The sequence below is a fragment of the Pelodiscus sinensis genome, chromosome 2 (genome assembly GCF_049634645.1).
Source record: "Pelodiscus sinensis isolate JC-2024 chromosome 2, ASM4963464v1, whole genome shotgun sequence".
Lineage (NCBI taxonomy): Eukaryota > Metazoa > Chordata > Testudines > Trionychidae > Pelodiscus > Pelodiscus sinensis.
This window is the reverse complement of record NC_134712.1, coordinates 247,359,926-247,387,704: the sequence shown is the minus strand read 5'-3', so window position 1 is coordinate 247,387,704 and position 27,779 is coordinate 247,359,926. Positions and strand designations below refer to the sequence as shown.

At 43.3% G+C, this 27,779-nt stretch overlaps 1 protein-coding gene across 2 annotated transcripts in view; it reads left to right on the top strand.

The window, feature by feature from the left end:
• The window catches only part of OXSR1 (oxidative stress responsive kinase 1), a 136,401-nt gene extending 119,976 nt beyond the window's left edge, over positions 1-16,425 (top strand). For both annotated transcript variants that reach the window (XM_075922856.1, XM_075922857.1), the window contains 9 exons: positions 1,164-1,229; positions 1,509-1,631; positions 3,898-3,933; positions 5,590-5,745; positions 9,124-9,197; positions 10,976-11,028; positions 12,091-12,159; positions 13,090-13,154; positions 13,824-16,425. In XM_075922856.1, the coding sequence (XP_075778971.1) occupies positions 1,164-1,229; positions 1,509-1,631; positions 3,898-3,933; positions 5,590-5,745; positions 9,124-9,197; positions 10,976-11,028; positions 12,091-12,159; positions 13,090-13,154; positions 13,824-13,898 (717 nt within the window). In that variant the 3' untranslated portion in view covers positions 13,899-16,425. The remainder of the gene's footprint in view (positions 1-1,163; positions 1,230-1,508; positions 1,632-3,897; positions 3,934-5,589; positions 5,746-9,123; positions 9,198-10,975; positions 11,029-12,090; positions 12,160-13,089; positions 13,155-13,823) is intronic.
• Positions 16,426-27,779: the final 11,354 nt, after the last annotated feature.

Below are 27,779 nucleotides of genomic sequence, written 5' to 3'. Positions count from 1 at the left end.
GTTCCCTATCACCTTATCATCTTCCAAGTTTTTGCAGATGATTTCCTTAATTGCTCCATTAACTTTCCTGGCACAGAAGTTAAACTGACTGGTCTGTAGTTTTCTGGGTTATTTCCGTTTTTATAGATAGGCACTATATTTGCCCTTTTCCAGTCTTTTGGAATCTCTCCAATCTTCCATGATTTTCCAAAGATGATATCTAAAGGCTCAGATACCTCCTCTATCAGCTCCTTGAGTATTCTAGGGTGTATTTCATCAGGCCCTGGTGACTTGCAGACGTTTAACTTTTCTAAGTTATTTTTAACTTGTTCTTTTTTTACTTTATCTTCTAAACCTATCCCCTTCCCACTATCATTCACTGTTAGGCATTCCTTCATCAGATTTCTTGGTGAAGACTGAAACAAAGAAGTCATCTCTGCCATTTCCAAGTTTCCCGTTATTGTTTCTCCCTCATCACTGAGCAAGGGTCTTCCTCTTGTTTGGTCTTCCTCTTGCTTCTAAGTTCTAAACTGTGTGCTGTGCACGTCTTGTGCTCATCTGTAGTTCTCCCCAGCCTCTGCCTATGGATCACATTTTCCATATACTGAGTGTGCTGTTCCTGATGCCTCAGGCTGGCATCTGAAGTGACTTGCTACTGACAGCAGGAAAGGGCCCAATTTAATAAAGCAAAGGGAAAATGAGATAGGACTGAGTTCACTAGTAATAGCATTCTAGCAAGATAGTATGTGACCTACCTAATAAAATAAACTCATAAAAGGCTCTTCAACTGCTGGGTTTTTTTTATTTCCTGCCCATTTTTTAAAAATTTGGTCAATTTCTAGTTTTCGGGGGTTAAATATTTTGCAGTGTTTCAGCTGAATTTTAAAGAAAATCAAAGTTTGTGCGCCACTTTTCAGTTGCTAATCTTGTATTATTTTGCAATGGGAAATTTGTCACAAATGATAAGGAATAAACTGTATTTCCAACGAATGAATGGTGGGTTGCTTCTTGTTACATCTCACAGATGTTCTTAGAAAAAATTATGTTGACTTCCAAACAGCATAGTCTTCTAAGTTTTATTAAAATTGATTTGAAAGTGGGTTTTATGGCCCAAAACACTTCCTGAGCCATAAAATGACTTCCAACAGTAGAAGAGTGAATTAGACACTATTTTCCTTTTCCAGAATAAAGAATTTCTACAAGAAAAGATGTTGCAGAGAGCACCAACAATCACTGAAAGAGCTAAAAAGGTACCAAGATGCAAATGGATAGTGACTACCATTGTTTAACAGGGGTGTCACAATGCTGCTAGTTTTTTTTTTTTATTTCATTATGCTCAACAGTTTTTGGACTAATTCTTAGTTAGCATTGTGCTATTCTAATGTCTTCTAGATACAATCTTGCTGATCCCTTTTTAGTTCCTCTTAGAATCCCAGCTGACAACTTAGATGTTTGGACACTTTTTTCCGAAAAAGACCATTTGAATTATCTGCTTCATACAACATTTTGTTTGTGTCTCTGCCTAATAGGTCCGGAGGGTCCCAGGTTCTAGTGGGCGTCTTCATAAGACTGAAGATGGTGGCTGGGAGTGGAGTGATGACGAATTAGATGAAGAAAGTGAGGAAGGCAGAGCAGCAATTTCACAGCTCAGGGTGAGCCCTTGGATTCTTCAGCAATTGTATTGTGTATCACAGTAGTGCCAAAATGTTCCAGTTGGCTTTGGGACCCCATTCTGAGATTTGCTAAACATACACAGTGCAACAGCCACTTCCTTGGCGAGCTTACGGTTTAACCAGACATGAGACAGGATGGGAGAAGTCATATTACCCCAGTTTTACAGAGGACATACTAAGGCACAGCGTTTGTGATTTGTCCCAAGTTGCGTACGAGTTTACTAGACCTGGGAATTTGAATCTGGATTTCCTGGATCCCAGTTCAGTGGATAATAGAAAAATCAGGGATAGTCTTGTGACTTAAAACTCCAGTGGTGTAAACAACCTGAGATTGTTGTTCTAACATTATCTTAAGTACTGGAATGAACTGATTCATGTGGATATTACACATGGTGAGCCGGCTTTTATGCTGGCTCCCCACACTGCTGCCTCTGCTACAGAGGCAGTAGTGCAGGGGTGGGGGAAAAGTGGGTTACACAGTTGATGAAATGCATTTTCACATCCCTAGTTAGAGCCCTGCGTGGGTATAAAGCAGATATCTGCAGAGTTGCTGGGCTATGGTAACAATGAGAGAGACTCCTATCCAGAAGCATGCAAGCTGCTTGCACACACTAGCATGACCAGGGACAGCTGCCGGTGAGCCTGGTTCCCATCAGTGTTCCCTCTGTGTGCAGAATAAATTGTATTTTGTACGTAAGGTATGTGCGAATGTGCACCACGAAAATAAATGCAAACCGAGCTGCGTGTGGTCTGCTAATCAGCTGGGCAGCATTAGAATCTCTTCTGAGCAGCCGCACAAGGAAGGAACACTGGGCCACACCCCAGTTTGCAGGACTGGGGGCAGTACAGACATGCTGCAGGAGCTGACTGGGCTGGGCTCTATCTCCTACAAGCAGCTGCCCAATATGCTGCTGCTTTCGCCACTGGTATTCACGGCTCGATCACTGGCCATTGCCCTGCTGGTCTTTCTCGTTGCTAAATCCCTGCAATTCCATGGGTACCTACCTTATAATTGCAGATGTCTTCATCCATGGATATAAATTTTAATATCTGCGTTGGGCTCTGCCGACCTTTTCAAATCGGAGTAAGTCCAAGGGGGCTTGCCAGCGCGTGCGCACACAATTTGAGACACTATTTTAGACTATAAATCCTTTGTGGCGAGAACTTTCCTGTGTTTGTATAGCGCTTAAGAGTGGTCCAAATCTTTCTGAATGTTGAATAATGATTCCCTTTTACCCTGTCTCCTCCACTTGTTGTCTGACACCTAGAGTCAAGGGACTGCCTTTTAGTAGTTTATAACAGTGTTTCTCAACCTTTTTTTAATAAAGTACCCCCTTTAAAAAAAAAAAAAAGAAAGTACCCCCAGTATCTACAGTTTTCAGACACACACAATTTTTTTCTACCATTGCAACATATTTGTTTAAACAACTTAATTGTAACCAGGCGAGTGATGAAATTTGTGGGAGTAAAAGGTACAAAAATAATAAAGCGCTGTAAAACAAAAATACAGTTTTCTCCAAATTTCAGTTGTTGATGTATCCCCAGACATCTCTTGAGTACCCCTGAGTGTACTCATATCACTGGTTGAGAACCACTGGCTTATAAAATTCCTAGCACAGTGAGGCCTTTGAGATTTCTAGGCAAAACTGTAACAGAAATTATAACTAATAGGAAAAGATATTTCCCAAATGTTAAATAAAAGACTATTTATTTGTTCTTTCAACTGTAGATAGGAAAATATGCCTGTCGTCATGCACATTGCTTATGACTTCAACTTTCTAATGTATTGAATGCTTATGATCCCTTTAATATTCTAATTGCTTTACAGACTGGTATGTTGTCCTCTTGAAGAGTTGGAGTGGCTTAAAAACAGATTTTATTGTCTTGGCTCGTTAATGAAATCCAAATCTGATGAATATGTTGTGCTCATTAATACTAGATTTCTCTAGCAATAAAGAACACCAGCATTTCTTCTTATATGCTACTGTGCATAAATCTAAACTGTAAGTTACAAGCTAAGCCATGACAATGCATGTCCAGGGGAGAGTATGGCTAAGGTGGCTGAAAAATTATCTGGTTTGATTGCTGTTGTGCATTTTAATATGTAGATAAAAGTAAAACCAGACTCATGTTTGTTCAGTTAGTGAATATTGCTACGGTTGGGGCAATCCATTGCTAGTCAGTTTTGTTCAACTGCTTATAGTAATTCCTGGTATTTTTTTTCCTTATTTTTTTTCCTTATTAGTCTCCCAGAGTGAAAGAATCTTTACAAAATTCTGAGGTAAGTTGTGCCTTATGGAAGTTGTTGCTCTTCGAATCTGACAACTCCCAATCATTGACACTGACAAGGAACATGCTGTTGATCTCTAAAAATAATATTCGGAAGCTTGAAAGCTAGTTGCTTCCCTAGAAGGTGAATCATTGACTACCGAGACACAGACCCTTAGCACTAACCTTAACAAACCTTTATAGGGAAATCAGTTGCTATGCTCCCTCTCTGTGGGCATCTTCTCTGACAATTTCCTTGTCAAACAAAGTCCTGAGGATTGTTACTGCTCTTAAGCTTTGAGGCTGAATCCACTCTCCCAAAGTCAGTCAAATTCTTCTTGTTCCTTTCCTCCAAACAGCTCAGTCAAAGGATAGGTCCATTCTGTAATTAAGAACCCGCTGCTGACCTGTGCTGGCTGACTTGGGCTCGGGCTATTCAGTAGATATTCTGATCGGAGCCTGAGCTCTAGAACCCTGGAAGAGGGGCCTGAAAGTCTACATTTCAGTTAAACAGGTCCTTAGTCTGAGCCTTGCGAGCCTATATCAGCTGCCACAGACCAGCTTTTTTTTTTTTTTTTTTTAATTCCAATGTAGACCTACTCAAACTGCCCATTTTACAGGACTGGTCTGACTCATTCTCAGCTACTGCTAAGCCTCTGAGCTAGGCGGTCAGTAGTCCTTCGCTGTTGGTAGTAGACTTTAATGGCAGTTAAAAATCTTGTCTCAGAACTCGTAGTCTGCAAATGTTTCCCATCCGTGTTAGTGTCTCTTAGGTATTAGCATATGTTTGGGTGCTGATGGTGTGTGGACTTAACTTGTTTTCTTTGAGACACATGCCAGATATTAAACTAGAATGTTTTGTAGCATTCTGACCAAGTGTAACCTGTCCTGTTCTAATTGCAGTTTGCAACTGAGAACTTGGTTAATTATAGAGAGATTCCCTTTATCTGAGAATGGAGGTCAGAAGATTTTATAGTTGCAATAACTCAAATTTCACCCATCCTTCTCCCCTGCAGAGCTGATTAGGTTTGTTCTTTGCCATCTTTTTGGCCAGCTGGAGTCTAGAACACAAAACCTATGCCTCCAGTACTAATCTTGCTGCTCTTACATGCTTTGAAAGAGCCTGTCCTCTGTTTGCATTACCTCAGAATTGAATGCCAAATTGCTTTGATATCTTAGAACCTGATATCGTATTTGTTGGGAAATAGAGAAATATTTACAAGGATTTAATTCTTGATTGTTCTGTTTCCCCTCTGACACGAAACACAAGCAGTGCAGGAGGCTGATCTATGGGCTTAACAAATGAAGCATGTCAATCATGCTTGTGTTTCAAGAATATGGAGACTACTGCATGTGATTGCATCTTATGGGAACGTGCTCAGTTTTCATTCCTGTGGAGCATTCAGTCGTTCCAGACCAGTACAAGTGTCTTTGTACATAGTAATAGGATGAGCATGTTAGGAGTTAACGGAGGAGGAGGAATCATCTTCTAGAATGAAGCAAAGCTGGGACCCATTCAGAGCTGACTTAGTGGCTTCAGGGGTTGGAAATGTGGTTGGCTGTAAACTCGTTAGTTGTGCTTCTGCAAGCAGGGTCACCGTACGCTTCCTGCCTAACCCCTTGCTTTCAAAGACATTCCCTGTCTCATTGAAGCATCTTGTTGTTGTAGCTGTTCCCACCAGCTGAACCCACAGGTCATTTGCTCCATGTTCCAGCCCAGACAGCTGAACTACCTCAACCTGCAGGACAGACACCTGCCCAGCCTTCTCAAATTGCTGTCCCTCCGTCCGTTCAGATGCCTGCAGCAGCTCTCGCAGCAGGGCAGGTAAGGCTAGAAAACCTTAAGACACATGCTCCGCTTCATAGGAGACCCTCCTTTAAAGCACCAGTCGCATTCAAATTAACTTAAGCCAGGGAAGTTGCTTATGGTGGGTTTTGTCAGCATGGCGAATTGACCACTTAAGTTGAGTAAGAAGAGTAGGCAGGCACCACTGGCTTTAGGGTGCATGTCTTTGCACAGCCCTGCCAGGATCTGCAGCTCCTGGGATCTCAGTTTCTGAACTAAAAGTGGCTCTGAGAGCAGGAAGTGCATTCCTGAGTCTGGGGAAGGATGAAGTAGAGAGGGGAGTGCCTTAGTTAGATCAGCGGATTCTTGCTTAAGGGGATTAAGGAAGAACATTGACAGGGCAGTAAAGCAGGTTCTGGCCAGACCTCTTCAGAGCTTCAGAGCCTCAGTGCTAGAAGGAGGAAACTGGAGGTAGAAGAGAGGGGCCCACCAGGCTCCAAAAGCAATGAAGGATGCATGCATAGAAAAAAGCCTTTATATTACCAAAAGGCTAAAAGAGAAATTGGACTTCTGTGGTTTTGAGTTTGAGCCTGGTTTTTTGATAGGCTCCCATTTGGTGCACAGGAGAATTGGCATGTGAGGAAACGTAAAACCTTTCAAAGTAGCCCAACACATAATTCTGTTCCGTATTGGTTTTAGTGCAAAGCCCAGCCGGGAGAGCCTGCTAGGAGGAAAGAAGTGAACTCTGATTTCTTGGGCTGAAGGGGTGAGAGTGGGGGAATTGCCAAAATAAACCGTTCCGGTGATGTTTGGTACTAGAAAGTTTACCCAGTGTTGTGCAGGTCCTTAATTCAAATAAGTTTTGTTTTTCTTCATTTAAATCATTGCTCTGGGGTGGGGCTGGCCTGAGGGGTTCAGTGTACAGGCTGCCCTGGGAAGAGAGAGGAGAGCCCCAGCCCTCTCTCACTGCAGCTTCTTGGAGCCAGGAGAGAAACACCTTTCCATGGCCACTGTAGTGGGCACAGCTGTGGGGAAGGGAGTGCATGTCCCCCAGCTGGGAGATAGAGACACATTCGCAGTGAAGATGTAGCCTTAGAGAGTTTTTTGGCAGAAAATATGCTAATGGGGGACTCATTAGCAGGGCTCAACAATCTCTGTAATCTACTCGCCCATGGCATATAATCAGCCATAATTTAGAAGTGAAAATGAGCACCTTTAGTAATGTTTTAAAGCCTATTTAGTTGTGTATCTTTGAAGCAACCATTCATTCAAGAATACGTATGTCTAAGTAAAGGTAAATACTAATCTGTAAATTCTTCTGATGCACAGTGTCATGGCTCCTTCCCCACTCTGGCATGATAAATGCAGAAGTGGGGGCCAGCAAGTGTACCCCAAAGCCTTATCTACCAGGCTTTGGTATAAAACTTCCCCCCAAGATCTTAAAAACCTAGATCTTGGGAATAAAACTTCCGCTGCCACCACCCAAATGTTGATAAAGAAATCAGGGGAAAGATCATTTGGGAAATCTTACCCCTAAAATAAAAATCAAGGCACACAATTAACCACTGCCAGGTTAATAAAAAGAAAAGAAAGAACCTTTATTATTACAACAATATTCCTGTTGCAAACATAATGACTAGATAGGGAGGTAACAAAATATACTCATGGAGAAACTCCATGGGCCTAGAACTTAGTTACAAAGAAAAGCCAAAACATCTTTTAAACAGTGCCAGATCTCAGATCCCATACCCAATCCTTAAAACAATAAAACCTAACGAAACTGCCTAAACTTTACCCTACTTACAGAAAATGAAGAATGGTGTCTTGGAGAGAGAGAGAGAGACATGCTTGTCCCTCTCTGTAGCTGCAGAGAACTCACTGAGAGACAAAAGGAGAAAAGAAAAAAAACCCAAATTCCTTTGTCCCAGTTTGAAAAGTCCCACCTACATTCTTATTGGTCTCTCCACCTGGCTAGGTGTAGTTAACCCCTTAATCCCCAGGCTGCTGGTTAACCCTCATAATCATGACACACAGTTCTATGATTTGTGCCTAAAATTGCCTAAATCCTATTGAAAGTTAATGGAGCTTAAGACTCCTAAAAAACTTACAGGACAACTTTTCCAAAAGCATCTATCTTCAAAAAGTCATGAAGCATATCTTAAAGCAGAGGATAGAAGTCTTATTATGTTGTATCAAATCTTAATTTTTCATAGAAATTTTGTCTGGAATGTATATGATAAAAGTACTGAAAAACCTCTTCTGAAGCCTCTAGCCAGTTTCCAGTGTCTCTAAAAGGCAACTACACACCACTATTTGTTCTGGAGACAATTAGAGACAGGATTGTCTTTCTAAATATTACTACCTAGCATAGTTCAATTGTACATTAATATTCTTCTTTGGGTTTTCAGTGTGTTCTCAGCATTAGAGATGTTAAATATTGGTTAATTGAATAGTCAATTAACCTCATGAATTCTTATCAGTTACTCAACTATTCTGTAGTCTCCGGGGGTGGGGCCGGCAGCCAGTGCACTCTGGCTCCACCCCCGAGAAGCCCCCGTGCTACTCCGCACTGTTGCCTCTGCATCAGAGGCAGCAGCATGAGGTGACAGGCAGCCAGTCAGTGAGGTAAGCTGATTTTTAAACTCCCTCTGATACAGAGGCAGCAGCGCGGGATGGCAGCAGTCCCTGTCTTGGGTGGGAATGACCCTACTCTTTAGCAAAAGGGGCATGCTGGCAGCACAGGTCTGGGTGAGGCACTGTGTGTCTGACAACTTCCACTTTGTGAATGCTGGCCTGGGCAGAGCAGGGCTGCCCCTAGCTGGCCCCTTGCTCTTGGGACTGATCTCCCTGTGCTATGGTCCATTGCCCCCCTGGAAGCCCACAAAAATGTTTGGCTGTGGCCTACAGAAAGTTAATCCAGCCCTGACTCTGCCCATGGGCTCTGGAGGCTTCTCTCCCACCGGGAGCCCTGTATGTGCAGGATTAAGCCCTGCTATTCCCATCTTGAGCCCCACCACTCGTGGCATGGAAGGTGGGAGGGAGCATAGATCCAGGCTTCAGTGGGGTGTGTTTGCTGGGTATTCAGGGGACAATGCGAATCAGGGCTTTAGATGGGGGTGTTGATTGCTGGGAGTTGAGCCCTGTGGAGGTGAGGGGGGGGGGGTGCTGTAGATTGGGGCTTCAACCCCACAGAAGAGTGGAGGGGAAGGGGTTTGCCAGCATTCGGAGCTTCATCCTCTTGGCTTGAGCTGTGTCTGCCCTGACTGCAGCCTGAACAGACCAGCAGGGGAAATATGGGACAATTTGCCTGTTGTTGTTTTTTTTAAGACAGGATACCTGGAGAGAGCTTAAGTAAGAGGCTGTCCCATTAAAAATGGGACAGATCGTTGCCCTAAAACTAATCCAATCCCATTTTAGGCACCACCTGCCCCTGCTGTTGCACCAGTTCAGGAGGATGTAAAAGTCCCCATCAGTCTCGTGCTAAGGTTAAGGTAAGTGTGCTGGTACGGGACTGGCGGAAAGCAAGCCAGTGTGAAGTGTTATTTGGGGGCTAGGCTGCTTAGCTAGGGAGCTCTGGAAATGGAATCCTGGATTTGTCACTGAAGCTTTGTTTCCTGTCATAAATGTAACCCATTTTCTCCATCTGTAAGACGGGAATAACTTTACCTACCTACCTCAAAGGGATGCTGTGAGGATAACTGTAGAGTGTTCAAGCAGCGTCATTAATTTCATAGATCACTATGACTTCTCCCTTGTTGCACTGAAGGGATGGGGAACATACATGTACTCCAGCTTAGTTACCACCCGATGCTCCTAATGGGGACCCAAATCTAGCAATGTTTGGCCATTAGGCTGGTGAGGGCATGTGGAAAGCCAGGAGACCCAAACTCTTCTATTCAATTGGAGCTTTGCAAATTGTATGTCCTGAAAGGTATCAGTCTTGGAGTAAAACGTACTAAACTGTGTGCAGTAGGCATAAGAACAGCCATACTGGGTCAGACCAGAGGTTCATCTAGCCCAGTATCCTGTCTGCCAACGTTGGCCAATACCAGATGCCTCAGAGGGAGGGATCACGACAAGTAATCCTCACGTGATCCCTCCCCTGTCACCCACTTCCAGAGAAACAGAGGGTAGAGACACCATTCCTACCCATCCTGGCTAATAGATTCATGGAGGTTAGGTCCATCAATGGCTATCTAGCTCTTTTTTGAACGCTGTTAAAGTTCTAGCCTTCACTGTATCCTCTGGCAAGGAGTTCCACAGGTTGACTGTGCACTGCATGAAGAAAAACTTCCTTTTGTTTGTTTTAAACCTGCTGCCTATTAATTTCATTTGGTACGAATAAATTATCCCTGTTGTCCACTCTCCGGGGATCATAAGTTGTTTAAAACAATAAAAATCACATACAGTCACTGATCTCTTGTGGGCTTGCTCACTAGAATGGCATCCTGTGTTGGCCTTGCTGGGAGTGTCTCCTTGAGTAGCAGCCAGAAGTTTGCACCAAGGAGCTGGTACTGCTCTACTGAATGCTCTTCTGCTGTGCTTTCTTAAGCACAACGTGTTTAGCTAATTTTGTGGGGGCCTCCTTTGTAAAATTCCATGTGTAAGAATCTCCACTTGCGAGGGACAGCTTGCCACTGTGTACAATGCCCTTTTGTAGTTAGAGACCAGAAAGAGAAGACAGTTATTAATTGGCAAATTCAGCTGTTCCATTACAGAAACTTCCACTTGCAGGTGTTGACTGAAGAGTCCCTTCATTGAGTGCTGGGAGAAGAATGATCTTGTAGTTAAGGCACGAGATTGGGTGCTGAAACTTGGGTCTGCCACCAGACTTCCTAGGCTAGTTAATCCCTTTGCCTCAGTTCCACCATGGCAAAATGAGGGTACATCTCTGCCCTGCAAGGATGCTTCAGGGATAAATCCATTAATGTTCGCAAGGTGATCAGATACTGGTGGGGTTGAGAGCGGCTCTTATGTACCTGGACAGATGGGCCTTATGTATCCTGAGTATCAGCAAGCACAGGCTCTGTCAAACCAATAGAAAAAATAGGTGGCCCTCCTTGAGAGCTTTGATTTCAGATGCAAATCCAGGGACACCTCTGTGCATCCCCATTGGGACAGCTGGTATTTGAAAAGGACTTTTTAAAACTGACTTTTGAATGACTCCCCTTCAACTAGAACACTGGAATCCCCAAGTGATCTGAAATGAACCTTGTCATACATTTGCTTTTTCATTTTAATTTGTTAAAACTGTGTATTCTTACCACAGGAATTCAAAGAAAGAACTTAATGATATCCGGTTTGAATTTACCCCAGGGAGAGGTGAGGCATTGTGGAAATTACCAAACTGTTTTTTGAAAAATATTTGGCAAAAATTTAAGTGGAGACTGTATGGGGATCCCAGCAAAGTGTCAGCTGGAGGCATGTGGTCTACTGGCGTGTATTTGCTCCACTCATTAAATGTTTGATATGCCCAGAACCAAGTGCCTGGCTCGCGCTTTCATGGAATGGCTGTGCTGAGGCAATCTAACCCTAAGAAAGCCAGCAAGGGGGAGGGCGGCTGGGCTAGGATGCAGTCCTCAGGCCCTGTCCAGTGTGGTCCACAGCCTCCAGTTTGTAAGTCACAACATGTAATGGTCCAGGTGACAGGCTGCATGGCTAAAGATGGAACAAAGTGTTTTGGGATCTGCATTTCACATGGTTCTTGCCTGCATACTCAATATGGCAGCTCCATGGTACCTTGATGTTTATGATCGAATTTTTTTTGAAAGATGCGCTATAGACCAAAGTAATCATTTTGGGGATGTTCTCTGGCATGTATTATAGAGAAGGTGAGACTAGATGACTACCAGAGTTCTTGCTCTCCTTGGCATCTATGAATTGAATGCAGGATTTGCAGGCTGTGGGGCTGGCTCCTTCAGTCTCAAAGCACTTGCTGTCCCTACAAGACCTTTGGATAATTGAGGTGGTACAGAGTAGCTAATTTAAAATCGTGTACACCTCTTTGGCTTGAGGCTGGAGGCAGAGGTGGATATTTACAGAAGTCTTTAATGGTCTTAAATTGCATGGCCATCTGCCAGTAGAGGCTCAGAGCAGAAAAAAAGCCCAACTGTAATTGACACTGTATAATAGTTACATTCTAATGTGACCAGTTAGTCATTTTCTTAGGACAGCCAGATCAGCCAGTTTTTATTGAATCATAAATTATAATCAACGTAATCTCTGCAGGCTTTTGCGTTTGTGTTAAAAATTACCTTTGCTAATGTCTGCTTCCCAAATCATTTTGGTTAGTGAGAAACTCAGTCCACTGTTGTAGCTATGACTGTGTGTGATGATAGTGTAGGCTGTCCCAGACTGAACACTATGTATCTTTGTCCCCTACAGATACTGCAGATGGTGTATCTCAAGAACTCATCTCAGCTGGGCTTGTTGATGGTAGAGATTTAGTAATAGGTAATGGCAAGTGATGCTGTAGTATTTCTCTCTGAATTTGTAGGCTTTCCAGTAATCACCACCGTTAGTTATAAAGCATGTGGAGAATGAACACATCTTTACTGAATTCTTCCGGGGAAGTTCACCCTAGGCCCTGAAATGTGATAGAACGCACTCACTCCAGTGGAATATTTGCTTGAGTGTGCATGTTGGAGCCCTGGAGTTCAGAGAACATGGCCTATTTATGAGACTTGTGAAGAAAAGGTTCCATTGACTATCATTGTAATACAAACTAAAATAAACCGAATCCAGGCAGTGCAGTGGATGCGTTTTGCCTTTCGCTTTTGGAGGCTGTTGGGTAGTGTCCCATTTTGAAAGAGGAGTAGAACCAAGTGCACTACAGAACGTGTAGTATATAGTAGGAGGGTCCAAACAGTGCACAGCTACACCCCAGCTTACTGTAAATGAAGTGTTGCATAGACGAGCCTTAGATCCTCACCTCCCACAAGCATTTCCTAAACTACTTGAACTGCTAATACTGTAACAACAACCTTCATTGCCCAGCACTTCTCTTCAGCTATAGCAAGTCGAATTGCATTCCAGAGGTTTGAAAGGGGTCTCACGCCAGCCTCTCTTTTAGAAGGCAGAAATGCTGCCAGCCAGCAGCTAATCCGATTTGCTGGCACAGGCAGGTGTTTAAGACTACACCTGCATAAACAGAGGTTGCTTTTCAGAATCAAGCTATAATATTTGCACAGTTTAAAGGTGTAGATTAAATATAACTTTTATTTTGCCTAGTGATATGCCTAAAGACTTTGTACATGTACCTGTATTTTTAAAAGTGTTTTAAGCTTGTACACTCTGAAAAGTATTGGAAAAAACAAGTGTCCGATGGATTTGGAATTCACTGTATGTAGACTGTCCTAATATAACCTATGTATGTGATTTCAGTTGCAGCTAATTTGCAGAAAATTGTTGAAGAACCCCAGGCAAACAGATCCGTCACTTTCAAGCTGGTATTTATTTCTGTTCCCTTGTTAAGCAGGTTGCCATTTTTGTAAATACATCCCAGCACTTTGTAACAAACCCTCTTCCTTCCTCCCTCCCAATAAATCAAAATAGTGTGGAGGTTGCTGCGATCTGGACATGAAAATCCCATTTGCCTGGGAAGAGTAGAAGTTTTTGGTTGGGTAAGGGGGCTCACAGGTGCCAGGGGCTCCTTTATGGAGGAGGAGAGGGAGGATCTGGATAACAGGATATTTTTGAGGGGAGGGAGTAGAAGACCAAATGGAGAAGTTAGATGATGGAAGGTGTCCTTGAGCCCAAGGAGTATTGTGAGAGTAATAGAGGAGCCCTGGAAAGAAGTAGCAAAACCCAGAATTGTTTATTGATAGGAGCTTGAAGAGGGACCCTTATAAATTGAGACCTGTCTTGGGATAGGGAGTACCTGCATTTTTTTACCCTAGCTAGTAGGCTGAGCCTTAAAGTTGTTGGTGAAACTTTTTGAGCTCAGTTTTTCATAGCTGAAAAATGCTAATATGTAAACATAGAACACTGCCATCTGGTAAATATAATGCAAAGTTGTCCCGAACCTGCTCCTTCTCCAAACTAGAACTCTCACAGATCAAAATGTAAATAATGGCTAATGAAGTATAGTTGAATTTTTCTTCACATTCTGTTCCCAGGCATCTGGTGTTGAAGGCTCAGATATTCCCGATGATGGCAAACTTATAGGATTTGCACAGCTCAGCATCAGCTAAACGGCAATCCCAGGAGAAGTTTCCGTACTGAAAACCTACATGTGCATATTTCTCCTGCTTCTGTTGGCCTGCAACACAAACAAAAGAAAAACCACTACTGCCAAAGAATTGAACTACAGCCCTCTTCCTAAGGAGCTTTAACGTTTTCTTAAATAGGATCACAAACCTATTTAACTTCTGAAATTACTGATTCCATTTACTGCTTTTGTAAACAACTCTCGTATGTTTTTTATATCTTCATCTCACACATGCAGATCCCACACTTCATTGCCGGCACGGTCATTTTATTATTGCCTTACTTTAAAAAAAAATACTACTGAGTACGAAACAGGGGTTCCACTTCTCCAATCATCTAGCCTAAATGTTTGCTTCCATGTGGTTTGGTTTGTTTCACTTGCTGTTTTTGCACATGTTTAAATGGCCTTTTTTGTTGTTTTTTTTGACTCGTGGACCTGCTTTTAACCTTGCATCTGCAATAGCCAATGGAGATGCGGATTGGTCAGCTGGAGTGCGAGGGAGTCTGGCTTATCTTTAAAACACAATGTAGTTAAATGCTGGCACCCCAGAAAGTGAATCAAGTCTTACCATAGGACGGCTAAAATTTTTCTTCCATGGGATTTGAGAGATTTCTTTAAATTGAGATCTTAGGTGCCAGTCATTTATTCATCTGCTTCTTTACTAAACTGCTAGTAGCTGTTTCCCCTGTCCCTTTGTTTTGCACCAGTGCCACACTTAGCATTAATGCAGATCTTAATTTACCATGATCAGATTATTGCTTCAAGTAGGTCTTTGATTCTACATCCTCAAATGTAGTCCGATCTTAAAGTAGAACTGGGAGGCTTTCCAGAAACTGACCTTTTAGGGGTTTAGGTGATGATCATTTTTACCCAGGAGAGGAAATTCACATTGCTTGGCACTCGGAAAGCCTACACATTAAATTGTTGTTCAGAACAAATCCCTCTGCCCTGCTGAGTCCTTCCTTCTGTGCTTTGCAAACAGGTACATGTGGAACCATCCCTGTTCTGTTTTACAGCAATAAAAGGATTGCCTGTGTAGCTGTGTACCAGGCAAGTAAGCTCTGGACTTTGTGTCCATCCTGCACTAACTGCTTGGGTTTTCCAGTATCGTCTCAACCTGAGCATCAAAGTTTGATCAGGATGTCACTGACCATGTAACTCACATTTAGGTTTCGTTAGTATGTGGTGTTTAATTTGAATTTCTACATAAATAATATAAATTATAATTTTAGTTGAGACACTTGTAATGCAATATGTGAATAAAAGTGTTGATTTTTTTCCTACTGTTTCACAGTTCGCCTTTGTATCTGCTATTGGCTTTGAAGTGTTTTATACAATTAAATTGTACACCTGTAATTTAACACAGAAATAAGGAAATCTGTTCTGTTTCCATCCGTTGCATAACCATCCAGAAAGGAGTGTTAAAATGGGACAACTGGGTTCAATTAGGACTTTTTTATTTGAGTCTTGTAATGAACAATATATATTTATATATTTTTCTCTATGAACAGCTATGGAAGCTTCCTGAATTTTGCATGGTTTTATACTGCACTTGTTTCTTTAGTCTGTAGTTTAATAAATTCCTACTGGGACTGCCAGTTATGCACAATCTCATCGCTAAATGAGTGCAAAGGGATGTTGAAGTGCTGAGTACGAGTGTACACAAAGAAACCTGAAGCACATGACAATTTTAATATAATGGGATGGGTGAGTACTGATTTAAAATGTGTATGAAAAGTTTTGGCACCTTCTTGTGGTGTGTGACGCAAAGCACACTCATAGCTTATCCTCTGCAGTTGCTTATTGGCTTTGGGAAGAGCTGGTTGTGATCTGCACATTCATGAAGGCCAGTGAGTGATAGCGTCTTTAATTTTTAAATCTTGGACAAAAAATGGAGACCAAATAGTGTTGGTACAGTATTATTGCTCCTTTGCCCGCTTGCCATGCATACCTCACTGTTCATTTGCGCACTGGTGCTGAGAAATGTCAGACTCTAACTGCTCAAGTGAAACAATGCAGTATCTATTTATTAAATAATCCCTGGCCATCCCTACTTCAGAACTAGCAGAGACAGTGAGTTTGCACTGACATTGAGGCTTCTGGGTTTTTTTATTTAAAAAAATAACTAGAGTGTATTTGAGATTAGATCTCTAGACATTTTTGGTAGCTCAAAATTCAAAATTTTGCTTGGGATACTACAATGCTAGGTAACTTTGTTTTTAAGGTTACTTTAAGTGCCAATGCTGTTCATAAAAATATTTTAACATATCATTAATGGATTTGGTTTTTGCTAAATTGTAGTCTGAAACTAGGACCAGGTGGTATTTTTTAATTTAGTTGATACTCTAAGGATAATGCTACATTAATGAACAGGGATTCTCCACAACTTTGTTGTGTTGTAGATTATAATGACAGATGTAAAATATTCTGCCTTTTTTCTTTTGACTTTGTATTTTATTGCATGTATCTCTGATTTTTAATCAATAACGAATAAATTGTCCATGGCCATGTGTTCGGTGACTTTTTGTTTTAAGAGTTGGGTCAGATGTTGCTGGGATATGCGGCTGTCACAGATAACAGAATTTGATACATAACTTTAGAATCTCATATATTCATAGTTTGTCACTAAGAGTCAAGATATGTCTACACTGTAATAAATAACCTGCAGCACTGAATTTCAGAGCCTGGCCAGCTGACTTGGGTTTGTGGGGTAAAAATTTCAGTGTAGACATTTAGTCTTGGCTGGAGCTTAGATACTGAGACCTTCCCCTTCCTGGAGGCGCAGAATATGGGCTCCAACCTGAGTCTGAATGTCTATGCTGTAGTTGTAAAGCCTTCCAGCCCAAGCCCCTGGGACCTGAGTCAGCGGCCAGGCACAGCTATGCTGCAGGTAGTCAAAGGGTTGCCAGATGGTTTCAACAAAAATACCGGACACACTTGACATTACATTACAATCTACATTACATTTATATTTTCTTAATCTGTTTCCCGAACAGAGAGCTCAAATACTGGACTGTCCAGTTCAAAACCGGACACCTGGCAACCCTAGGTAGACATACCCTAGTTGGGGATGGGTTGCGAAGAATCAGGAGAGCGCAGGGAGGTTTCACCTCCGCAGAGCTGAAATCTAGCAGGATGTACCGGTGTTCCCACTGACTTCTTCCATCCTTGGGCAGGTTGAATTTTTTTATGTGCCACCACCAATATGGATGTTGTATGTGGATGTGCAGTGTGTCCCAGTACAAACAAAAATATATATTTTAAACAGTCCATAGGTATGGAAGATAATATATTAAAACAAGGAATAATTAACAAGGAGCAATGCTTAAGATGTTTAGTATGATTCAAATAAAACTAATACTACCATTGGAGTACATGTATATCATTCTCTCTAAGAACTCAAGCTTGTAGACACAACAAAATGGCGTATACTGCCAACCGCTATATAAATAAATCAGACATGGACATTAAGTAAAAGTCTAAAAATATGCACAGCTTTAAGATGCTAAACAAATCCTGAGTCAACTAGAAAGAGTCATGCTCTCCTTGCAAATATTAATACAATATTTACTGACACTGGAAAGGAGAGTGAAAAGCATTCACTCAGGCTTATACACTTTCTCTGGGGAATGTTTAGGATCGATGCTAAACATTTCAAATGAAACAAATCTGTGAAAAGGTAAGTTCTGGTTTGAAACTTTCACCTTGTGTGTGTCACTAACTCAAAGAGAAGCTTCCAGAGCACTTGTCCAGAATTCACACCAATTGAAAGGTCAAACAAAGTAACAGGATACCTGGTAAAGTTCTTCTAGTTGTAACAATTTACCATGTATTAAGTAGTAACACAGGATTTAAAAACCCATTAACATCTGTGTTTGTAGATATCTACAACACACACACATCTCTTAAAAGAATCCTTTTTTACCTTAAGCCAGTAGTCCCCAATGTGGTGCCTGCGGCACCTGCCGGGGCATTTACATGCACCCACCGAATCATCTGGGCTGGGCCAGCCCCGCCACCAGAGCGCAGCACATGTGTGGGGCCGGCCTCAGGCACATGGGCGTCCTCTACCCCGGGCGAGTGGCACATATGCGGTGCTGGCCCTAGGCGCATGGGCGGCCCCGCCCCCAGATGCACGGCATGTGAGTGGCCCTGCCCTCGGGTGCCCAGCAGTGCTGAAAGGTTGGGGACCACTGCTTTAAGCCATTAACACCTATGTAAATTTTTTGAAATGTAATCATGCACATATCATGAGCTAGGCCTTTTGTTCCAATATTCAAAAGCAGCTTAAAAGCTTTTAACCCACCTGAAATTTTGGCACTATCCAATCCACCACCTGTCCCAAATCAGGAGAGAAACATGTCTGCAGCCCAACCAGGGCTGCTGTGCTGAGACAGTCTGGCCCTTGCTGCCTGCAGTCCAGATGGGAGCACGTTAAGACACCCCAGTTGTCCCCACCTCACTGCACAGATGCCAACACCACCCCCCAATTTCCTCACCTACCCCCACACACTTTGTGCTCGCTCTTCCAGTCCAGGAAGTTAAGGAGTGTGCTGGGTTTCCTCACAGGAAGCTGCAGGCAAACCCAGCAACTGTAATAAGATCGCTGTAGTCAAACCTCTCCTCTCCTCTCCAATACTGCATACTCCAGACTCTTCCCCTCTCCCCCCCCCCCCCCCCCCCCGGTCCCCTCTTGTCCCAGCCACGTGCTTACTTCCTCCTTGTATCCCTTCCCTACCAGCACACTGGTTGTCTGGAGCAGGGAGCTTCTGTTGCTGAGGGAGTATCCCTCCCCAACCAGGAAGCTCTCTATGCAGCAGCCCTAAACCTCTGGGCAGGGCTCAATTAGCAGCTGTGGGGCCGTCCTGTAGTGCAGCTTACAGGGAATGTAGGGGTGTTTTGGGTTACACCAAAATGTCTGAACTCATGCTTATTACACTAGTGTGTTATAAAAGTGCTGTGTGATGGGACAGAAGAAGTTTTCTTTGTCTTGAAATAGCCAAGAGAATTACAAACTTGGAATTAGGGTACATTATCCAAGTACTCTGTGGATATGGCTAGACTGGTTTTTTCCTGAAGGTATGCAAATTATGCTCGCATACACATTGTTTTACGAGGAATAAGGAGGCTTCCGAAAGAGGGTTTTTTCCGACATTTGGCCCTGTGTAGACGGGCCAAATACCGGAACATCCTCTTCTGGAAAAAGAATGGAAGAAGAGATGCAAATGCGAGCACATTTTGTTTTCCTTCTTCAAAAAACCCCCCACAGTGTAGCCATACCATTAGATGCTTGTATAATAGCACTTGAAAGAACCAGACATTTTTCTGTTTGTCTTAAAATATTGCCAGGCACCCTTCACAATATAGGATCTGATTTAGGAATTGGTGAGAATTTTGCTTCAAACTTTCGGAGAAGCCAAGTGTGCACTAAAATCATTTTATAGAACGCCAGACTGGGGCAATGCTACAAGTCTCTCTTGCAGTATCATACCTCTAGTTAACTCTAACCATATAGCTCATCCTCTTATACCCTCATGGCATGATCCACTTTGTTAGCCGGTGCTTTTGGGTATGTCTACACTTGCACCCTAGTTTGAACTAGGGATGCAAATGCAAGCATTCAAAATGGTCAATGAAGTGGGGATTTAAATATCCCGCGATTCATTAACATGATCTCGCTGGTGCGTTACTCCGAATGGCAGCTGATTCAAAAGTGAAAGTGTGCAGAGGGTTGTGTTCGAACCAAATCCCTTGGTTCGAACTAACGTTACTTCTCAAAAGGAGTAATGTTAATTCGAACCAAGGGGTTTGGTTCGAACTAACACATCCCGGTGTGCACTTTCACTTTCGAATCAGCTGCCATTCAGAGTAATGCACCGGCGAGATCATGCTAATGAAGCGTGGGATATTTAAATCCCCGCTTCATTGACTATTTCATATGCCTGCATTTGCATCCCTAGTTCGAACTAGGGTGCAAGTGCAGACATACCCTTTGTTGGACTGTTACAACAGGGAGGTGCCTTGTGTTAAACGTTGTCTTGGAATGTGAGGCTGCAAGGAGGGCACCAGTCACAGCAAGTTCTCAATAGAATTCCATGCTAAGTACTTTAAACTCTTTACTGTCACCTGGTTCTGAACCACAGATGTCATCTGTCAGTAGTATAATCGTGACACGGGTTAACTAGTGACAAATTAGTGCTACAAGTGAATGATTGTTGCCCTGCTTCATTATTGCTCCCTATTCTGAAACAGAACAGTTGACTTCCTAGTGTAAACCTAGTTTTTCAAGTGCTCGGCCCCATGATCCCAAGAGGAAACCAATCCTGTTGAAATGTCACATCTTCCTCCTCCTTCCCTGCTTACAGTTTTTTTCCAGGAAGTTTGAGAGTGATCAGAATGGGGTGTTTAAAAAAATAAAACTAATGAAGATTCCTGTCTTTGCCTCTCTGCCATTTTTCCAAACTGCCCAGCTTTGATTGGCTCCTAGAGTTGAAGTGTTGTGGCTTGCATGCTGCAATTTCATTTTCTTGGCCTTGCTGAGAGATGCCTTTGTGTGTTTTGAGGGGCTCTTTTAATATTCCTAGTAAGCTATTGTACGATGGGGTGTAAATATCACATGTTGGGAAGGGAAAGGGTGAACTAGAACCTTTATATAGCAGGGGCTTTGAGGGGAAGGGGAACTGCATATTCATCTAGGCCTCTTCAGTGAGGAGCATATAAATGTTGTCTCAAACCATAGACTTCTGCTGTGGGAACCGGCTAGAACACACTGGTTCCCACATGGTCTTGTCAGAGAGCATCTTACCAACTTTCTTATTCAACTTCATGCTGTGGCTTCGGCAGTGTTCCACAGTGCTTGTAGTATTCTGTGTTGGGGCCTTGTTTTGCTAGATACTATCCAGGTGTTTTAGACAATCTTTGCAGCCTAAATAGGCAACTTGGACCGATGGATGGCGAGGAAATGCACAGGATCACCCAGCAGGCCAGTTGTAGAGCTATGAATAGAACCCTGCTCTCTGATTCCCAAATCCAGGTCACCTGAGACCATGCTACCTTCCTGTCATGCCTGCAACATGCTAATCTTTCCATGGAGGCAATCATGAGCAATTACCATGGCAGGAACAATCCCTTCTCCCTCCTCCCCATGACGATCAATGTAGGACTGGAAAGGGATCCAGCTTCTGTGCTGCAGCAGGACCAGGTAAACCTAGAATATCACTGGTAGGTGTTTGTCCAACTTGTTTACATAAACTTCCAATGGTGGGGATTCCAAAGCTTCCATGGGAAGCCTGTTCTAGTGCTTAGCTACCCTTAGAGTTGAACAGTTTCTCTAATACCAAACCTCAATGTCCCTGGCTGTAGAGTAGGCCCATTACTCCTTGTGACTGATCTGCAGCCTCTTCATGAGAGCCCTTAAAATGTTCTCAGGGCCACCTCAGTTTTCGTTTCTCAAGAGTTAACATGCCTAGTTTTTAAACCATTCTTCACGTCAGGTTAGCTTTGAGGGTAATGAATAAACTCATTTGTACTAGGCCAAAAACATTAACATGGTGAACAGAATTTTGTGGGGCTGTTAGCTGCATTGCCTGCCTCGATCACCAGTAGTTTCAATATACAGTATATTAATTTCTAAGCTGTTGTATGTCTTTGGCTGATACTTATCTTAATTCTCTCTGGGTTCTGGTGGCTGACAAAGCTGTTGGCTAGAGCTCCGGGGGGAATTCTGTGCTGTTCTGTATGCAGAGAAAACATATCCCTGCAGATTTCCTTACCTCTCTACAAAAAGTGTTGGGGAAGCAAAGGGAAAGCCACACTTGGGTGGGTGTGGGACTGCCAGGCCCTCTCAGAGAATTACAGAGGCCCAGTCCAGTCCCAGGCCCCCGATGTACCTAATGTCTCATCCACAGGTTCATACTAAAACCAAAAGAATACATGAAAATGAACACTTGAGACATTTAACAACAATTAAGTCATTATACCAATAGCATGTATATTAAAAATGTAACTTTAATTGTGAGTTTCCACTGCAAGCAAAACTTTCTTTTAGGAATGCTTTTCTGGCTTTGTTGTGTGCAAACTCATTTATAATTGAAGAAAAATCTAATTTACGTGCAACATGATTAAGCATTGTGAGTCCATTCAAATACTTTTGTTCCTTTGTTTCAACACGGATGTGTGATGCAGGGAGACTGACAAAAATACATAATGCAATTATGAGATTAGGAAATGCAGTCAACAGGCTGAGATCGACTATTTCTTGAAGCAGTTCTTTTGGCTTGCAGTCTGGTTTTAAGTTGGTGGAATGTATATGTTTCAGGAAGAAACTGTTCAGCCACTGAATATAGATCTTCATCACTTATTTCTTTGAACTCCCAAAGGAATCCAAAAAGGGTACAAATTTGTCAACATGTAAAACCAGATTTGATTGTCAGAAAAAAAGCAAAAAGACCCTCAAAACCCAACAATACATTGACTTGATAGTGCCTTTCTGCATCAGATTGAGATACTAGGCGCGATTGGTGGAAAATTCAGATGACATGTCAATACCCTGTGTTACTTGGACTCAAAGGTTTTCATCCCATTGATCACGAATCTTTTGAATATCTTTAAGAAGTTATTCATTGTTATCTCTCTCAACAGCTAATGTAACATTGTATGCTTCAATTACAAACTTAGTTTCATGGATCATTTTTAGCAGTGTCATCCACATGGACATTATAATGCATTCAAATTTGAATGTATACTCCTGAATTTACTTATGCTTACTGTGAGCCTTTGCTGTGAGAGTAAGAGATTCAAGCTCAGTGGTTTGAGCATTGGCCTGCTAAACCCAGAATTGTGAGTTCAATCCTTGTGGAGGCCATTTGGGGCAAATATTTGTCAGGGATGGTACTTGGTCCTGCTGTGAAGGCAGGGGACTGGACTTGATGACCTTTCAAGGTCCCTTCCAGTTCTAGGAGATAGGCAATCTCCATTAATTTAATTTATTTAAAGCCTTTCTCTCAGAGCCCAAATGCTATGCAACTTGTTTAACACCATCAGTTCGTTCTGACCATCTTATTGTTGACATTTCTTGAAGGGAAACAAACAGGCTTCAGAATTTCCCCCTTTCAAGGAATGCTACTGAAGAGGTTGTACAATTGTTCCAAAGTATGTGATTGCTTCCTTGTGTGGTTCAGCACAATCAATGCTGACAAGATTTAGTGTGTGGTTGCTACAACTGGAGAAAATACAGTTCGGATTTTGCTCAAGGAGGACTGCTTGTACTCTGTCCTTCCCAGCCATATTGGATCTATTATCTTAAGTTTATCCAATGCAGACATGATAATTTAATTTGAAGCCTTCCAGAATTTTTAATACACAAGCAGTGTTTTTTCATGAAATTGTCGAACAAAGTGAATCGTTCTTCAATTCAACCCTTTGAACTTCCTGCAATTTTAACATATCAAACAACCAAGGTCATCTGTTCTTTGAGAACAGACTTGAGTTGCATCAATAATAATTGAAAAGTACTTTGCATGTGATATAGCTTCAAGAATTGTTGTTTGCACAAATGTCCCACACAGGTCAGTAAACTAGTTTTGTATTGTTGGGGTATGTCTAGACTGCATCTTTCTGTCAGCAGAGGGATGCAGATTAGGCAGGCCGATATTGCAAATGAGGCAGGGATTTAAATATCCTGTGCCTAATTTGCATAAAAATGGCAGTTACGTTTTGTTGACTTAGCACTTTGTCAGCAAAAGGCGGCAGTCTAGAGGGGGATCTGTTATTAAATAACTAGAATTAAAACTTTATCACAAAAAAGCCTTTTAAAGGTGAATCTAAATGTGGACGAAAGAGGTAGCTTACAGCTGAACCTAATACGGTTTTTGTATATGAAGACACATAAAAAAAAAAAACCAGGAATACGAAAATCTCTATACAGAGATAATCATCTACTTTAAAGGTTAAACTCACCCTCAGACCAAGCAAAAATCACTTTACAGTAACAGAATTAATTATGACTTTCCAAACCTCTAAACTATGCAGAGATTGTAAACAGCATTTCATACCATAGAATCACTAATCCCAGAAGCTATTCCAGTCATGCAGATGAAAACTTGGATGTGACTGAAAAATTGGTGAAAGCCCGTGGTCCTACAATGATTAAAATCACTTTTTTGCAGGTATAGATAACTTATTTTGTTGTCTCTGTTATAACTGCACAGTGTATAATAAATGGAAATGACTTGGTGGAAAAAAGTCAAAATTTGAGGCCCCTTTGCCTACTGAGGCCTAGGCCAAATGGCCCTCATAGTTCCCGCCCCCCCCCCCCCCCCCCCCCCCAGATAGGCCTTGGGGACTAGGGTCATGGCCCATTTCTGTGAGCACAGAACTTCTGGGCTGAAAGAGTCTTCTCTGCTCTGTTGACTTTCTAGCTCCTGGGTTCTAGTGTCAGTGTGGTTCACCTTCTGTGTGCTTGGATCTGTCTTCTATCCCACAGTGAGTGCTGGTGGTGTGGCAGGGCAAGAAGGGCTGAGTGTGGCTGTGTGGAAGGGTTATGGGATGGGGAAGAAAAAGGGACAGTGGAATCGGGGCAAAATAGAGCAGGTATCTGGCATGTGGACAAACTGCACCTACTGTGCCCCTTGCCACCTTGATGAGCCCTCTGATTTCTGCCCCAACCAGCCTCTCATATCCAGATTGCCTCCCCCAGAACCCTGCTCCCCCAATTCTCTCTGCACTTGGGTCCTGCTGAGGTGACCGTCTCTGTCCACACCTGGTGTGCCTGGCACAGAGGGTCAGGCCCCTGGGGGGGTGTTTGGGGCAGGCCCAGCCTCAGTGTTGTCAAAGCTGGAGGTAGCCTCATTACTGACTCCATGTGTCTCGGGCAGAAGTGGTGCAGTGTGATCTTCCACCATCATGCCGTCTGTGGCCTGTATTCCTCATTGACATGCTGGAGCCTCCCCATTTATTGACATTTTGCAGAGGTTTTTAAATGACTGTACAGCAGAATTTTTGGGTGCAGAATTCCCCAGAGAAGTCTGTTTGGCCCTGTAGTCATAAGGTGGACCAGCACTTCTTCCTCCCAGCTCAGCCTGCCCTGACCTCAGAGTGGTTCTGGTTTCAGGATGTTCCAAACGCCCGGCATTATCGAATGATGTGTGTGTGTGGTACTGCAGCTTCCAACCTAGGCTATGCCTAACTGTAGCATGTGCCGATCACGCTCTCCATCCATGGAGTTCCAGGTCGCTGGTTTCCATAAATCAGCTGTACCTGCTAGACCAGGTCGTCTCCACTTTCGAAGCCCTGGGGGCCATAATGATACTCATGCTGAAGGCCGCAACTTAAGTGTGGTTGTGTATATATGCAAATATGGAGCTCACCAGCCAGGTGTGAGAGGCATGAATGGAACGCAAGCACTTTCCCCTCACTCCCTTAGCATCCGGGGAATGAGCACATGGCTGCTGCCCCTATCTCCTGACACTCCGCCCTTGGGTATATTTAATAAAGATGGTTATTTGGGACCTAACTGTGCTCTGGTGGTTTCTCCATGTTGCTTTTGTTGTGAGACCCAGGAGCAGGAGTGAGTTGAGGTGAGTGTAGGATGAGGAGACTGAAAATGGTGTTCCTTGTAGACCAGAGAAGTGTTCCCCATGCAGTCCCTTGCTCATCTATATCAAGTTTACTGAAAGAGAAATCAAATCCAAGTACCTAAATTGTGGAGAGCAAAGACTGTCACTGAATGGCCTAATGCTGCAGGTCTTGAAGGCATCTCTTACTTTTTGAGAATTAAGAACCCATCTAGCTCTTGTATACTCTCGCTTAAAAAAAAAAAAAAAAAAATCCTGCGGAATGACAGAGTGACTTCATCACGTCAACTGTATCCTCATGCCACCTCCGCCTCCTTAGTTTAACTTATTGTTAATGGATTTTTTATGTAGGGATTGGTGCCCCCCAGCTATACTCAACAACCCCCCTCTCTCTGTGTGGGTAGGTGTCGGGCCAGGGCAGAGGGGACAGGAGTGGGCTAGGACATATGTAGGAGGGTTGAGCTCGGATGGTGGAGGAGACCCGGTGTGGCCTGGGCAGAGTGGGGGTGGGGCATGAGTGTTGGAAGCGATCCACTGCGGCCAGTGGGGGCACAAGTCAAGCTTCCCTCCACCATCTGAGTTCTCCTCCCCCCCGCTCCATGCCAGGCACCTACCCCCAGCCTGCTCTTGCACCCTCCCCTCTGGCCAGACACTTATCCCCAAAGGGGGAGTGGGGTGGCAGGGCTGGCCTTACTATGAGGCGAACTGAGGCAGCTGCCTCAGGTGCCAGACTGTGGGGAGGTGCCACTAGGACCCAGAGTGTAGAAAATTGTGTCTGCTGCGGGTGCATATGTATTCTCTCCGCTCTTGATGCACAGAGATGGTGGAGTGCCAGGAGAGGAGTAGAACAGGAAGAAGGCAAAATGGAGACCTTTCAAAGTTTTGGCCCAAGCGAGGGGGCATGGGGGCGTCATTTGAGCTCCCTGCCTCAGGTGCCAAAATGTTTTGGGCTGGCCCTGTGTGGTGGTGAGAGTAGCTCTCATGCTTTCTGACCGCAAAAGCCGCAGGAGAGAGGGGGGTTGGCGAGTGTAGCAAGCAGGGGGCACAGCCCCCTAGAAAATGCAAAATAAGAAAGTTTATCAACTGTTTAAACACGTCCTGTGACACTGAACTTGGTCTTCTCGTGTCCTCTCTGATGTAGGCCTTGAAACCGGTCTTCCTGTGCAGGTTGAGAGCGCAGCAGCAGCTCTGCTGGTCCACGTGGGGTTAGGAAGCTTGCGTGTGGGACAGCCGCTCTGTTCTTACTGGGTCAGTGAAGGATGCCGCTCATGCACAAAGCACTTACCTGGCTCGTTATTTCAGTGCCCTGATTACCCTGGTAGAATAACCCTCTGTTGAAACCAATTTCTTTCAAAACAACTGGTTTCACTATGTTTCTGTAAAGAACAGTTTCCAGTGACTCAATAACCACAACAATTTTCCCATTCGTTAATTTGTAAACTTAAAGTACCTTTCTCCTCAAATGCCTTCTGTGCTGATTCACTCTGGGCCTGGTGTAAACTCTTGGGAAGGGGGGGAATGCTGCTTTAATGAAAATACAAACACTGCGCTAGCACTGATAAGCTATTTTATGCTTCCACACAGCGAATAAGCATTTCAAGGCTGCATCTGTGATGTCTGAGCCCATGCTCTGGACTATTTCACCATGTCAGCTTTTATCCTGGGATCCCAAGGTGCTGGATAAATCTTCAGTGTTCCCCTCATTTTGCTGTGGGGCTTAAACTGACACTTTTAGCCCCACATTTTTAAAGATTACTTCTAACTTTGAGGTGCTCAGCTTCAGACTCCTAGCACCTAGTGTGTTACTCTGCTTATCTTTGGCACTCTTCAGCACAGTATGGGAGTATTTACCCTCACAACGCTTCTCTGAGGTAGAGAAGTGCTATTTCCCCCCATTGTACAGATAGGAAACTGAGGCAGATACAATAAGTGACAGGCCTGAGGTCACACAGGAAGTCTGTGACAAAGCAGAGAATTAAGCCCATCTCCCCCAAATCCCAGGCTACCATCCTAACCACTGGATCATCCTTCTGTCTTACAATTATGTAACATCACTGATCTGTAAGGAGTGATTCCAGCTGGATGTGGGTGTAATGTGCTAAATCAGATCCCTGATTTTCAGATGTGCTGCACCCTCCTAAGCAATCTGAATGAATGGGCAATGCAGGGGCTCAGTGGTTTAGAAAATCAGGCAACAGAAGTCTGGAGTGAGGTGCTCAAAATAAGATGCTGTTTGAAAACCAGTCCTGGGCATCTTGTCCAAGCTCACACTGCCAGATCTTGGAAGAGAT